At 30.7% G+C, this 17,039-nt stretch overlaps 1 protein-coding gene across 3 annotated transcripts; it reads left to right on the top strand.

Moving 5' to 3' along the window:
- Positions 1-12,999: 12,999 nt before the first annotated feature.
- LOC108216076 (monofunctional riboflavin biosynthesis protein RIBA 3, chloroplastic) lies at positions 13,000-15,687 on the top strand. 3 transcript variants are annotated; one of them, XM_017388748.2, is made up of 7 exons: positions 13,000-13,085; positions 13,187-13,478; positions 13,614-13,832; positions 14,005-14,330; positions 14,512-14,641; positions 14,710-15,006; positions 15,246-15,687. In XM_017388748.2, exons 1-7 carry the CDS (start codon positions 13,051-13,053, stop codon positions 15,477-15,479), a joined length of 1,533 nt encoding a protein of 510 aa, XP_017244237.1. In that variant the 5' UTR covers positions 13,000-13,050; the 3' UTR covers positions 15,480-15,687. The 3 variants fall into 3 exon arrangements, with proteins under 3 accessions (XP_017244237.1, XP_017244236.1, XP_017244235.1); XM_017388747.2 differs by having other exon boundaries at positions 13,013-13,478; positions 15,246-15,500; positions 15,601-15,687; XM_017388746.2 differs by having other exon boundaries at positions 13,013-13,478.
- Positions 15,688-17,039: the final 1,352 nt, after the last annotated feature.

Raw genomic sequence — 17,039 nt, 5'->3', positions numbered from 1 at the left:
CGGGAATTTTCCCGCCCTGTACATTAAAAAAATAAAAGCGACCGCAGCACACTGTTGGTCGCTTTTGAACTCAAAAGCGACCAAATAAAAGCCACCACATGCAAAAGCCACCAAACAAAAGTGACCGCCATTAAAAGCCACCGTTAACGGTCGCTTTTATTAGTCAGAAAATGAAAGTTTGAACTTATGTTAAAAGCTACCTCTTTCGGTGGCTTTTATTTGTGGTCGCTTTTATTTGGTCGCTTTTAGCCTTTTTTCCTGTAGTGCTCCATGAGGACGCGCCCTGATTGGAGGGAGAAGACACATCTCAGCTTTATAAGGAAATGATTTATATGAAGACCGACTTCATTGGCCAGACCCATGAAAGAAGATTAGGTTGGGCTAACAGCTTCAAGATTGGACCAAGCCCAAACTAGTCATGTTAGTCAGAAGAGACCACTCAGGGTGCAAAATTATGAAGATTAACTAAATGGGCCGGGTCCACAGAAGAAGACCTATTTGGGCCAGGAGAAACAAGATCAACACGACTTCGAAGTGACCCTGTCAAAAGATAGGGCGCGCCCTATCTTCTGGGCGCACCACCTTGCCGAGGACAGTTTGGTTCACAGTAATTTAGAAGAGCAGAAGGAGATGCTTCTTGTTTAGGGGGACGCCCTTAAGCATAAGTAAATCCTACTGTTGAGTCATCAAAGGCCCTACCTTGTAGTCTGAGGAGTTGTCCTCCTTGGGAGGTAGAGGTTTAAGAGAAGACGCGTCCTGAAAGGCTCTATCTCTGTAGTCTGGCGGGTTGTCCCTATCGGGGAGTAGAGTAGTGTCCATGCATTTGGGGTAAGTATTGGGTGCTCGAGAGTCTACAAGGCCCAAGACTAGACCTCATCGTATTAGGCCCCTTTCGGGAGGAAGATTCTAGAAGGGGAGGCCCAGCCCACATGGGTCTCTTACGAGAAAGAACTACGTGCCGGCTTGATCCCCTATAAATAGGGATACATAGGCAGATTGTAGGCATCGATCATTCTTGAGAGCTATTCCACTTAGCAATCTCGAACCCTTTGCTTACAATTGCAGTCGCATCCATAACAAACAACCAACCGCTTCCTACATTCTCGCCAACAAGAATCTTGATCCACGCCGCGAACCTCATCTTTGTTAACCAACCAGTTTTCTCCGTTAACAACAGTCAACTTATGCAACTTACTTACGGTACATGACTGATGACTCTTATTATATTATATACTTATACATAATAAGCGTAAGAGATATAATTTGGTTCCATGGTTGCGATCTTCTTACTCTCAAAAAATTATTATCCGTTGGATTGTATACAGAACAAATAAGCACCGGTATATTAGAACAAAATTATGTTCTCTAAGGCAACTAATTTCTAGTTGCATACTCATGATTCCTTTTCTTAATCTAAAACAAAGTCTACCTTTCAGATGTTTATGATTTTTTAATCCAAAATAAATATTTTCTACAAGTTTTAATTGCAGAAGCATATAATTCGCACCGTACGTCACAAAATTATTTTTCTCTAATATATTTTCTTAAACAACATATTAAACAAAAATAATATTATGCCCAATATTAAAATTAATAAGCCGAATTTATCTGAGGAACGAACACAAAAATCTTTTCTTGATCCAAAACAAATTCTACCTTCTTCTCGCATGTTTATGATTTTTTTTCCTTAATTCTAAACAAATTATGTTTCCCGATTCTAATTCTAGAACCATATAAATTTTAAGAAAAATAAAAAAATCACATTAGGTATCATATTTCTAATATAAAATACATTTATAAATATAATCTGATAGAAGTTGACGTCACATGTATGGAACTCTGCTACACAAATACATATCAACAAAAAAATTAAAGGAAAAACATGAAATTGTCGTAATAGAAGTTGATATTACATACAAAATTCTCGCATACAAATGCAAATTAACCAAAAATATTATACATAGCAGAATCTTCAACATCTGGGACAACAACAAAATCTTTCAAATTTAAAACTGGCCAAGATCTTGAACATAAATCACTCTACATCAGGCTCACTAATTTCGTCTCTCATTTTTCTAAAAATCATTTTTTAAAATTTTGTTAATATCGACATATGAATATATCAGACGGATAAAAATGAGCATACGATTTCATGAAATATATTTCAAAAATATATAAAAGATTAACAAAGAGTTGATCATAGTAAATGATGTTGCAAACAATATAACAATGCTACTAAACAAGCACGATGGCAAAAGTCAAAATTAAGACGTGACCAAAAAGACGACACATGTGGTTAGTACTGCACAAGTAGTGCACAAGTAGTTCTGCCTTAAAAATAATATAACTTCCTATTTTATTTAATTTAAAATTATGATTTATTATTGGTAAATAATTTTTTTTATCATTTTAAATATATTAAGAATAAAATTTTATAAAAATAATTAAAAAAATGTCGTGCATTGCACAGGCTATAGGTTAGTAGTGTTTAATTTTGATCATTAAGGAGACGTTTGGTTCGTGGAGCGGTGTGGGTTTGGAATGAGCAATCGGGTTAGGGTGGTATGGGGTTAAGGTATCATTTCTGATATCATGTATTTGGTTGAGTGTTTGAATGAATCTGTTTAATATTAAATAGTATTATGTTATTAACTAAATTAAATTATTTTATTAGAAAAAAATTATAAATATTTTTCTTATTATTAATAACATTTATTTGTATATATAAATATCTTTTTTATTATTAATATTTTTTCAAAAGAATAAAAGAACAACATTAACAATGAAACCCATGCCACCATCTCATACATACCCCTCCAATTGGGTTTCAAAAACTCATAACATGAGGTTTCAGGTATGGTATTGAGAATAAAAAAATTCCAAACAAACACCAGGTATGGGTTTAATTGATTTCATACACATACCTGATTCCTGATACCACCCAACCAAACGACCCCTAAGTATCAAGATTACTTGTAAGAATATTTGCTCATAAAAACTCACTCCAATAATATTTCTATTAATATCTAGTCTAATGGGTGTAAAATCTCAATTGAATATTCAAAGATTTTATTGAATTTTAAACAAACATAATTAAATACTCTAAGATTTTATTGAATTTTAAACAAACATAATTAATTCAAGTATGCATCATTGGAACAACATAGAAGATGTACACTTCGAAATCACAAAACGGAATTGAATGACTGAGGAAATCAGTTCTTTAACATTCTCGATTATCCCTGTTTCGGATATTCTGGTGATGCGACAAGGGGTAATCACAGGAGGCCAGGAACTTGGAGAATCTATAATGTAATCGTCAAAAATTTTGGTTTAGTACTCGTTTGATACTCTCCTTTAGAACTAGAACTCTATAGTGAGGAAAGTCTATTACTGTTATATTGTTAAACAGTTTAATATATTAAAAACACTCATGACAATATATTATCATATATTATTTCATAAAAAAATTATAATGATGTTAAAAATAAAATTACAAATATCCGATTTTGAATATCTAATTTTTAATAAGAGCCTTCATATAATTCTTTTAACTCTAATGTGTTATACGACAAATATCTTTTTTCATACATACGAAATATGAAAATTATAATGATGTTAAAAATAAAATTATAAATATACGATTTCGGATATTTTTTTTAATAAGAATCTTCATATAACCCTTTTAACTCTAATGTGTTATACGAAAAAAATCTTTTTTCATACATATGAAAATATACGAAATATGAAAAATCTGATTTAAAATTAATTGAATAATACATTATCACATATTAATAACAAAAAAATATTTATAAATAGATAATAAATTATAAAAGCTAAATTTTACACAACAAATATCATTTTTCATACATATGAAGATATACGAAAGATGAAAAATCTGCTTTAAAATTAATTGAATAATACATTATTACATATTAATAACAGAAATATATTAAACCTAGTGGGTGTTAGATATATATTTACTTTGATATTCAAGTGTTTATGGACCGAAGAATCCTATAATCCACAAACTCATACACGTACACGTTATACACTCAGACTCTTCTGATGAACTTGACAGTCAACTTATACAACTTACTTACGGTACATGACTGATGACTCTTATTATATTATATACTTATATATAATAAGCGTAAGGGAGATAATTTGGTCGCATGGTTGTATGGTCCAAAAGCTTATCATACGTTGGATCGTATATTTAATTTGGTCGCATGGTTGTATGGTCCAAAAGCTTATCATACGTTGGATCGTATATTGAACCATATAAATCGCACCGTCATAAATTTATTTTTATCTAATATATTTTATAATTAATAAGCCGGATTTATGTGAGGAAAGAATAAATTTTTTTTTCATAATCCAAAACAAATTCTACTTTCTTATTGCATGTTTATGATTTTTTTTATTAATTCAAAACAAATAAATTATGTTTATCAATTTTAATCTAAAAACATATTAAGTTTTAGAAAAATATTAAAATCACATTATAATAATTCTAATATAAAATACATTTATAAATATAATCTAATAGAAGTTGGCGTCATATATTATACTCAAAATACATTAAAATTTGATAAAAACAATTTAATACTTTGGTATGATACATACGAGAAAAGGAATGACTTGGTAGTTTGCAACTTTTCTATCTTTCCCCAGCTTCTCCATCGAATTGTTGCTCACAAAGGTAATAGCTTGTCTCTGTTTTCTTTTTACTATTTGATAAATTGTTATGCATCAGTTTTATAAATTTTTTTTGTTTGTCTAAATTTAATTGATTTATTCAATTTTTCGTAGATTACACCATGAATTTGCATTACGAATCAAATAATACGAATGAAAAATGGAGAATTTAACTTAACAAGCGACGTAGAGAACGGTACAGGCTACGTCAAGAACAATACAAGTAACAACAAGAACAATGTAAGTAATATATTAAACGAAAATACAAAAAATTATATACAAATATGCAGTACATCATGCTATTAAATATTTTTATTATTAAAGACAAATATGCTAGATCAAGTTACTCATAACTGTTAAATCATGGGAAACTAATATTTTGGATTCGATTCAACTAAAATTTAAGATAAAATTCTAAATTATAATAAAAACATGTAAAAATTATATATTTTTACAACAATTCTAACTTCCAAAGAAATCATAATTTCAAATTATATTTAATTGAAAATTTTAATTTATTATTTATAAAGTAAAGTTTTTCACACCATTTAAAATATATTTAAAAATTTTATAAATAATTAAAAGCTCTCGTGTCTTGCACGGGCTATAAGCTAGTACTATTAAAGTCGCAACATTAAAAGTTTGGTCGGTCGGTACGCAGGCTTTTATACGGACTTTTATAATTAACGGGCTTCAAACAAAATTAGTGAGCTTCAAACAAGATATAAACAAATCAGAACACAAAACAAGTATATGATCAAAACATAAAACAAATATAAGACCTGTTTGACTATACCAAAACTAAAGTTAAACTTAGAAAAATAATAAAATATTAAAGCCCAAACATTAAAAATTTGGTCGGTCGGTACGCAGGCTTTTATACAGACTTTTATGGTTAGCGGGCTTTAAACAAAATTAGTGGGCCTCAATTACCTTTTTAACTTTTTATATATTCTAACTAAAAAAACGAATCTTCTACGATTAACACGGGCTACATATATAAAATTATAATATATTATATATAATTATTAATAAATAACTTGTGATATTTTTCAACCAAAATACATTAACATTATTTTTAAATACTCCAATGGACTCACTTTAAAAGTAATATTATAAATCTATAATCTATACTATACTATATACTATACTATAATAAGACAAAATAAGTATAATTTGTCGTCGTACAAAATTTTGGTTTGCTCATGTTGGTTTAGCGATTCACCTTATAACTAAAAGTCTGCTACACGTAGAGTTCTCATAGGCTTACATCTCTAATAAGTTTGATATACTACAAGATAAAAACTCCACCATTATTCTTTTAAATATAATTTATAATTAGTTAAAAAATAAAATAAGTAAATTTACTATTATTAATATATATATTAATATTATATAATAATTAATAATTAGTTTTAAATTATAGAGCCGCCCGTGCTTTGCACGGGTTTAAGGCTAGTATATTATTATATTGTTAAATCTGAAACATGAAAAGTTCAGTTACTCGTTCGGTCAGTCGAGTTCGATGAGCCCGTTGGTATTCGAGCCACAAACCTCTTTAACTTATAACATGTTATAATATATTTTTAATTATCTATTAAACCAAAACATTAAAAATTAGGTCAGTATGATGGGTCGGTATTTGGTATACACGTCTCTTTTTACTTATAATATGTTCCATACTATATCATTAATTATCAATAACGAAATATTAAAAATTTGATTGGTTGATTAATATCTTATTTTATAGATCTCCTTAAATTATAAGATGAAAAAAAAAGTATTTTAACATTCTCAGTAAAATATATATGTTCGACCTAATTTTTAATCAGCCATTTGACGGAATTAACTATTAAGAATTTATCAGCTGTTAAATAAAAAATTTATTTAATCATATTATTCTATTATAATTTTATTCTCACAATAATATTAGTTCATTATTATACTATTAAAGCCGAAATATTAAAAGTTTTGACGGTCTGTCGGTACTTGGGCCAAATTATGGGCCTACTTATACAATCAATTATCTTTTTAACTAAATCTATTATCTTTTTTTTTCTATGTTTTAACTAAAAAAACTCAATTTTCCAAAAATAATATTGGGCAACATAGCAACTACTCTTTTTAACTAAAACACATTATCTTTTTCAAAATCCTAACTAAAAAATTGATTTTCCAAAAGTAACACCTGCAACATTGATATAAAAATGATATTATACATCTATATCTATATTATACTATTAAAACCGAAACATTGAAAGTTTGGTCTTAGACCTATCTATATATCAGTTATTCTTTTTAATTAAAATATGTTATCTTTTTTATATTTTCCAACTAAAAAAACTCCATCATTTAAAATAACTTACCTTTTTAACTAAAACACATTATCCTTTTTATATTTTCTAACTAAAAAACGGATATTTTACAATTAACACGAGCTACATATATAAAAATATAATATTATTACATATAATTATTAATAAATAACCTGTGATTTTTTCAACCAAAAAAATTAACATTATTTTTAAATACACTAATTGACTCACATTAAAAATAATATTGTAAATCTATAATATACTATTATACTATTAAAAGTTCAGTTAGTCGGTCGGGTTAGTCGAGTTCGGTGAGTCGGTTGGTATTCGACCCACAAAATTTTAACATGTTATGATATATTTTTTATTATCTATTAAACCAAAACATTTAGGTTAGTATGATGGGTTGGTATTTGATTTTACGCGTCTTTTATAACTTAATATGTTCCATACTATATTATTAATTATCAATAATGAAATATTAAAAGATTGATTGGTTGATTTATATCTGATTTTATAGATCTCCTTAAATTATAATAAAAAAATCATATTTTAACATTCTCAGTAAAATATATATGTTCGACTTAATTTTTAATTAGGCATTTGACGAAATTAATTATATATTAAGAATTTATCATCTGTTGAATAAAAAATTTATTCAATCATATTATTCTATCATAATATTATTCTCACAATAATATTAGCTTAAGCTAAAATATATACGATAAAATAGCAAATATTATAACCGTCCGCTAGTATATTATTAATAGGAAGAGGATAAATAATTAGGAAAATATATAAAATTTGTATTTATAATTAGGCTTTATCAACGAGTTAGTTTAGATAATTTAAACTATCCACTTAACCGAAGTTAGTTTAGATAATTTAAACTATCCACTTAACCGATTTCATTGTTTATCTACACTCATATTACAACTTATCGATGATGGATAGAATTATAAAGGTACATAAACATATAATTATGAAAATAATACTACATATAATTATAAAAATTGGATAGAATTTTACCTATCCTTTTATCTTTATCTTCTTTGTGATATGAGCGGTTTGGGTGACCTTAAATGCTTAAAATTAAAGACGATTAAAATTAAAGATGCTTAAAAATTAAAAAAGTGATGTAGAAGTGAAGTGGAAGATGAGAGAGAAAAGCTACTATAAATGTTTTGATTATTTACACAAACGGGGTAATAGCAGATGCAAGTAGGAGTTGATTTTTTTCAAGAGTCACGGTATTTAGGCTATTCTAGTTCTTAGTAATGTTGGTTTCCTATATTTCTATATAACATCGTTATTAATTAAAAAATTTAATTTAAGGGGTATTTTTTAAAATATACTAACTTTTTATTTTTTTGAATTTTTTTTATTTTTTAAGAGGATTAAAATATTTCTTTTTATTTATTTTTGCAAATTTACTATGTTAAGCAAAAAATCAACGTACAATGCAATCAAAAGCAATTTCAAATCGTTTTACAAATAAATTGCTTTAAATAGCATTTGGTTACCAATCGTATTAAATTTATTTTATGTAGTTACTTTTAATTACATACAATATTTTTATAAATATTTTTGAAAGACAGTAAAATTATTAAAATTTTAAGAAAACATAATTTTCTTGATAAATTCCCTCATTTAAATATTGAATCAAGTAATTACTAGTGGATACGTTTTTATAGAGACCATCATCTCACATACATGTGAAAATCGATCTGCAAGTGTTTAGACACGCAAATTGTGTTGTGACGCTTTGTTATGCACGGGAAGGAACATGCATACAGCGTTTTTATATTTCCCGGAAATTACGTGATTATGATATGCTCCCTATCAGTTTTCTCATATTTGTGTATTTTTTTAGTTTAAAATATTATGTTTTGACTTTTTTTTTGAATTACTATATTATTTATATATCTATTCGGAAAAAAAAATCAATTTCCGGTCAAAAATATAATAATGTCTGTAAAAGTTTAAAGAATTATATAAAAAATGGAGGAAGTATGGCATATAGAAGAATATTTGCAATTCATTAACAAATTCATCAAATTAATAAAAAAGGTAAATTCATCAAATTAATAAAGTAAATTCATCAAATTTCATAACCATAACTGCTCTCATGCTATATTTTGGTGGATAATCATGATGCCGGACAGGGTTGATATTTTTATTTCGAGGACAACAGGGCGTATAGTCTAATTCACGTGGATATTATTCTATAAATTGTAATATAAAATATTAAGGACGACTTCAATAATGCTCGTACATTATTCAGGAATTAATAATAGTTCTTTTAATTTTAAGAACATTTATGATAATTGTGTTCAAAATTTAGTACCGCAATGAGATCAGATCCAGAAATATTGAACGACGTTCTCTGAGATTCTGAAATTCTGCAAAGCTGCATGTAACCTCGACACCCCGAATTTTTCATTTGTTGTTTTTAACAAGTAACAAAGCATTTGGAGGCAAAGAGCATTTCCCATAGACTACTTATCCTTTTAAAAACAATATTATGATATATAAATCCTATCTCGCTAGAATATTAAATATTTTGATAATTTCAACATTTTTCTTTATATATGCCCTCTGTTTATATTTTATTATTATTTAAGCGGAGAATCGAAGATAGAAGTGGAGAAAAGTGAATAGAATTTGTATTTCTCCTATTCTATTCACTTTAAAAGAATATTATATTAATAATAATAAGTTAACAACATCTAAATACTCTTTAAAAGAGGTAAAAGAGAGGGAAATCTTAGAATTTTAAGGAGTCATTAGAATAATAATAATTTTTCATCTCTTCTTAATTTAAAATTACGGGTTTATTTATTGCGTGAACTCGTGCGTTTACCCGGTGTGCAACCGAAGGGTAGCGGCTGCGGGTTCCTATGTTAAAAAAAATACGGGTTTATTTAAAAATTTATTAAAAGCATTTTGTTTGAACTTTTCTAGTTAATAAAATCTTAAAGGGAATGCAAATAGTTTTGGTTTCAGTTGTTACACTTATATTATTGTATCATTCTATATCATAGTAAAAGAAATTACGATTGAGGAGTCAATTTGAGGATAAACATCGAGCAAAATTAGGGTTTAGAGGAAATCAACGTCGATTTACAAATGAGAGTATGTGTTCACATGTATATGTATATGTATGGGAAGTGAGTTTAAAGAGGTGGCGCATTGTGGAAGTGTACGACTACTGTTGAAGACTTGAAGTCAAGGGTTGAAGAGAGAATTTGGAAGAATAAGAATGAATTTCGGGATTGTACTTGGGTAGTGATTGGGCAACGGGTTGGGTCGTCGCGACAGCTTGGGTTGGTGGTGATAGAAGTATATATCGGGGATGGAGAGTTTAAGAACAGATGAGAAGGCTTGATGACGGTGAATGTGTCCTCCAGGCGCTGACAAGATGTAGTCTCGGTGGAGATAATCGGAGTGTGACTACGCCGCTACAGTTATGGGTACATCGGTTTGGCCGAGATTTTGCTGGTATGAGGGGGGTTGCTACCTAGACAGAGAGATTGGGGGGGCTGTAAGTAGTGGCGGTGATTCTTTTTAGATTTCTTTTATTTTTAGATTTTTTTCGTTTTTAGATTTTATATTAAAGTTGATTTAAGATTAGTTAACGTCTATTTAACAGAACCTGACGGATAGGATATGGTATAGAATTGTACATATAAGTATACCAACCGGAAGCCAAAACTATTGTTTTATCATTTAGAACATCCAAAATCACAAGTGTACATTGTGAATTTCCCACTCTTAAATGAAACAAGATGAAGTAAATTAATTAGAAATATTTTGTATGGACTTTTCTGCTAAATCTTAAATGAAATCTTATTAGTTATTTTCTCAGAGCTGTTCTTCTTTTGGAGTGTAAAACCAGCTCCTGTTTATGGAGTAATGATAATATAATATGGCTTATACAAAAAATAAGATGAAGTAAATTTGGACTTCACTAGATGGGCCAAAAACTGATTCGTGTGATTGATATTGGGCTTCAATTCGGGCAGAATTTGAGAATTTTGGAAATTTCATTCAGCTGAACATTTACGGAAGAATGGATCCGTGGAGGCAGGCCTAGACTGAAGAAACTGCAATCAAAGTAGTTCAATCCGGAATACAACTACAGAAGATACAAGGCCATGTAAGGCCCAAATCGGAAAATAAACTACCAGCCCCGGATGAATCCGTCTTCGTCCTTTAGGCTATCAAGTATCAACCTAAAATTAATTTCTTATATTGTATTTGGTCGGAGAGAATGGAATAGAATAGATAAAAAATACTTGAAATTATTAGAGATAAGAATAAAATTTTGAAAAACTTTGGAGGGAGTGCAAACTTTGTATGATGATATTTGAGAAGAAATTGAGGATAAGAGAAAATGCAACATTTCATCTCAAATTAAGGGTGTAATATCTAACACATGATGTAAGTAATAGAATAGAGAATGAAATGAAATTTCTTAACAATTTTCCATGATATAGTTTTTTTTCATTCCATTTTTTCGACAAACATTTACTCCAACCAAACACAACATTAGACATCACATTTTATATTTATATACCCTTTACAAATAACAACCCATATGTCTGGGACAACAGACAGTGCTCTCTTGAACATCACATTAAGTGACAGCTAATGCCAAGATACTGGCTGCCTTCAGTGACCGGCGAGAAGGCTATCGTCTGGGCAATATAGGCTTAGAACCGTACATCTAATACAAATTAAACTAATTTTTAAAATTTGACCCAACAAAAAATCACATATTTTATTTAAATTTGTTTAGTTTTGAAATCAATTTTTTTTATCTAAAGTATGAACGAAATATATGATATTCATATTTAAAAAAAAAAATGACTTCAACCTAGTCCAATTGAAGATTCACGGCTTTTTCCGCTTTCTCCATTATTGAAATTTACAAACTTTCTCCACACCGTAACTCCCAGCTAAACTCCTCACTAATTTCCAATAATTCTTCTGAATAAAAATTTAACTTTAAAATTTTTATTCAAGGAAGGAAAATCTTAACAATAAGTTATAAAATTGTATTTTATAAAAATATTAAAATATGGGTCAAATAATGAAAATTAAATGAGATAGATGGAATATCTTGTAAGTTGCCCAAAATCTAGCCAACATAATAATACTAAAATCTTCGCAAATAAAAAATGTTACATATCTACCATTGATATATACTACATTTCTTTATTGCGAGTCAGGAGTGCTATTTTACATTTATGCATTAGCATATTCACTTGGTTCTTAATTTGTATAACCTTAAATTCTTTGCATTGCACGTGGATTAATATTGTTAATATTAATGCATTAGCATTGTTCATTTGATTATTGATTTGTATAGCCTCAAACTCTGTTTTGTAGTGCATGGTAGATTATGTAAAAAATTAAAATTTGAATAAATAATATTCACCTCATTATAACATGTTGATCTGTCTTTGATAGTTTAAATTATTATTTATATTCATTTTTCTTAAAACATAAAAATGATAATTTAGTATTGACCAATTTTATGTGACCAAATCTTACTAATACAAATCATCTTCCCTTTAGTTTATTATTATAATTATTATAATATAGTACAGATTAGCCTGGTTTAAAAAAATTAAAAAGAAAAAGAAACTTAAAATACACCAGTTTAATATGATAATAAATGATGTGTAATATTCTTATTGCATATCTAATTATAACCAATTTTATGATCGTAGATGCTCTGAGATAGGAATGGAAATTATGTTATCTTGATAGCCCAATAATACCTCGAAGAGAACTCGACTATGCTTTTGCCATGTCTGTCTTGTTATTTTTGTATGTCAAGTTATCTAAAAAGAATTGGTTTCAAAATTTTGATAGCAGTTAATTATGGAGAATTGTAAAAAGCAATAGAATTATTTAAATGGCTTATACTTGAATATATACAAGAAATGACCAATGAATATTGAATAGAAAAATAGATTTATAGACTGATCCAAAACAAGAGGTTCCCTTTTTTTCTTGAAAGGCCATGTTACTTGCAAAACCAAGAAACCTTTCTAAATGGTAAAAGACAAAGCAATCCAAACTCTGTTCTAAACAACTTTGTGCATGGATTCTCTTTATCTTCAGCACTCATTATTTCCTCATAATTTTTGTATGATCAGGGTTAAGCAAGCGCATAATGGTACTAGAATTGGAGTTTACAGGAACATGGCCACTAGTTTCAGTTGTTGTGCAGTTGGAGTGTCTGAAAACAGTCCTCTCAAAGGCACTGAAAATGGCTCAGTTTTCGACGACTCAGCTGGTTCTGTAACAACTTTTGGGACATTACTGGATGCTGAGATCACCCCGGAAACCATTGATTTTTTTGTTAGTGATGCTCATGGTGATCCTGATTGTCCTTCTCAAGGCTTCTCTTCTGTTGAACAGGCTCTTTCTTCGTTGCGTCAGGGAAAGGTAAATAATCATGATTTGTAACACTGGAACTGTTAATTTGTACTACTGTGATCTGTGACTTGCTATTAAAATATTTTGATCTTTATGTTTGAATTTTGATTTTCTGTTAAAATGCTATTTTGCCTGTGGTGTTAGTTTGTGATAGTTGTGCGCGATGAAAATGAGGAAGCTGAAGGAAGCCTTGTGATGGCAGCATCCCAAGCAAGTCCAAAAAATGTGGCTTTTATGGTTAAACATGGTTCAGGAATTGTATCGGTTGGAATGAAAGGCGAGGATTTAGAGCGACTAAACATCCCTCTAATGTCACCTGAAAATGAAGATGATGTTTCTGCTCCCTTCTTCACAGTCTCAGTGGTAATTTTATTGGCCACAGTAGCATGTTTGTGGAGCATCAATGATTTTCTTATAAACAATGCTACAAAATTTGTGAATTTAAATGGTTTTATTTTAGCCTTGTCAGTTACGAGATGTATCCTCCAGAAATTTGACAATTACTAGTTTATATGCTTTTTTTCACCTGGATTAGGATGCAAAATATGGCACGTCAAGTGGAGTATCTGCTTCAGACAGAGCAAAAACAATTTTAAGAATCTCATCTCCTGATTCGAGAGCTGAGGATTTTAGAAGGCCGGGTCTCGTGTTTCCTCTTAAATACAGAAATGGTGGGGTTCTTACAAGAGCTGGTCACACTGAGGCCTCAGTAGATCTAGTCATGCTGGCTGGGCTGCATTCAGTTTCTGTACTTTCAGATATTGTTGATGCCGAGGATGGATCTGTGTCTTCTTTGACAAATTTACGGAAGTTAGCATCAGAGCACAGCATACCAATTGTCACAATCAGTGATTTAATCAGGTAAACTGTTGTTATAGATATGATTACCCATAAATTAAGTCAGACATTATCTTGTCATGTTCAAGCCATCCTTTGATTGTCTACACTAAGTAATCAGATGTTACACCTAGGTACTAAATATATATATATAATCCGATAGCACTGCAATTAAATTGATTACATTGCACTTGTTTAATTGTAGGTATAGAAGAAAGAGGGAAAAACTAGTTGAAAGAACTTCTGTTTCAAGTTTGCCAACTAAATGGGGTTTATTTGAAGCATACGCCTATCGTTCAAAGCTAGATGGGATAGAACATATCGTTCTTGTGAAGGTAATGCTCAGTTTGCATTAGACTTTGGTTTGGAAATATCTGCTGACTACTCAATTTTATAATCACAGGGGAACATTGACAATGGACAAGACGTTCTCGTCAGAGTTCACTCAGAATGCTTGACCGGTGATATATTTGGTTCGGCTAGGTGTGATTGTGGAAACCAGTTAGACTTGGCAATGCAAATTATAGAGCAGGCAGGGAGAGGAGTTGTTGTCTATCTACGAGGGCATGAAGGGCGAGGAATTGGCCTTGGTCACAAACTTGAGGCATACAATTTGCAAGATCAAGGTCATGATACTGTTGAGGCTAATCTAGAGCTTGGATTTGCAGCTGATGCGCGTGACTATGGAATTGGGGCTCAGGTATGTCTGGTTTAGCTATCTCTAAGAGTTAAAAGACAATTATTCATAAACGCTAGTATTATTAGAAAGTAAGCACAGAGCATAACGACTAAGAATAATATCAGATTTCTCATATCACTGACAGAGGAATAGAATGTGCCTGATAGGAAGCCATAGCTTTATCTAGTTCACCTTTTACTCTTTTCATCTATATCATTTGTTTTTAATCGTATTCACTTTTGGTCATTATTATTCTACAGATGCTAAGGGATATAGGTGTTCATACCATGCGCCTAATGACTAACAATCCAGCAAAGTTTACTGGTCTGAAAGGCTATGGTTTGGCGGCTGTTGGGCGTGTTCCAGTCATGACACCTATTACAGAAGAAAACAAGAGGTATTTGGAAACAAAGCGAACAAAGATGGGGCATATATATGGATCTGATATCCAAGGACCACTAATAAGTCGAGATAAAAATGATATAAAGGGATGACCAAATGCTGAATGATACTTGGTGAGGAAAGTTAGATGTTCCTTGTTCTCCATGAACAGCTTCAAGTCATGTGCTTGTTTGTCATATTTTTTCATTGTTTAAAATTTTTACAAAATTGCAGGTACAGAAAGCAATTGTCTGAAGAACTTACTGTACATAGAAAACCTTCAATTTGACATGTATACATACAAAAAGGGGTTTCCTTTTCCTTGACTGACTAATTTTTGTTTTCTCGTCACACAAAATTAATCAGAATTCGGACTTCCACTTCAGTTTGATGTGAAATAATCCATAACAGGGACAGCACTCAACTGCCCTCGTCGCACCTAGTCCAAATTCTCTGTACATGTACTAATTTGATATTACATGCAAATTTGCTTTTCTCTAGCTTTGCAAACCCCATCTGGAAGCATTGGACAACTGGCCTGGTTCTTCTACCAGAACTTGATATTGTGCAGTCTGGAAATCTTCATACAGTGACTGAGATTGTCTTAGTGAAATTGGAACACGTACATGAGTATACGAATAATATATGATAAGCTTTTCTCAGCACAGATAGAAGGAAATTAGGTTCTTAATACTAAATTCAGGTAAGACTTGTGCCAGTACTCTAGATCGTTTAGGGAGAGGCGGGACTTGTGCCAGTACTCTAGATCGTTTAGGGAGAAGCGGGTCATCATCCTTTCTCTTATGCATTAAGGAGTCTTACTGGTTGTGTGAGGCTAAAGAAGCTTGTAATCCTTTTGCATTGTTCCCTTCAAGGAACTGATATCTTCAACAAAATTCTAGAGGCTCAAGCTGTTATCGTTGTAGATTCTGCTTACGCTATGCAAATAGCCTCTGCTAAATTAAACAACAAATATACCTATCAAATTTGATGAAACAACCTAAGTTTCAATCTATCTGAAGTCTAATTGAAGGACTCTGGAGGACATGCATACGAAGCATTTCACGAACAGATGACTGATCTTCAGCAGAATCTTCCCTTGACAGATGTCCCAACAAGTCACAAGATTGGTCAAAATCAAATACATGAGCTCTACACAGTGGGCAGCTTGAGTGAGTCTGAAACCATATGTCGATGCAAGAAACGTGAAAAACATGACAACAATTTGGTAGATGTTTTATCCAATCGCCTTCTTCAAATTCACCCAAGCAAACTGCACACTCTGTTGTTTTTTCAGTCATCTCTGCATCATTCATTTTTTTGAACTGGACTGTTGGCAGAGAGTTGGCAATGTAGGAGTCCAGTCCTTGGCTCTGAAATTGTAATGAGGGATCCTCATGGTTTTCCTCATTTATCCGACGCCTTTGAGCTCGGTTTCTGGACATATATGATGCTACTGCTTGAATTCTGCAGCAGTTTCGATTGAGTATCTGGTGATAACTTACTATTATAAAAAGACTACAAAATCCACCTACCAAGGCTATAACTAATGGATCCCAGTGTGAATTTTGGAAGCTCGGAGATGGGGTTGGAGCTGGAGACATACTAGAAAATATCTGAGATTTCACTTAAACATTAAGATATGATCACAATATCAAGAAGCAAGTTTTCCA

Source organism: Daucus carota, chromosome 4, assembly GCF_001625215.2.
Source record: "Daucus carota subsp. sativus chromosome 4, DH1 v3.0, whole genome shotgun sequence".
In the NCBI taxonomy this organism is placed as follows: Eukaryota; Viridiplantae; Streptophyta; class Magnoliopsida; order Apiales; family Apiaceae; genus Daucus; species Daucus carota.
This window is presented reverse-complemented; position numbering and strand designations above follow the sequence as displayed.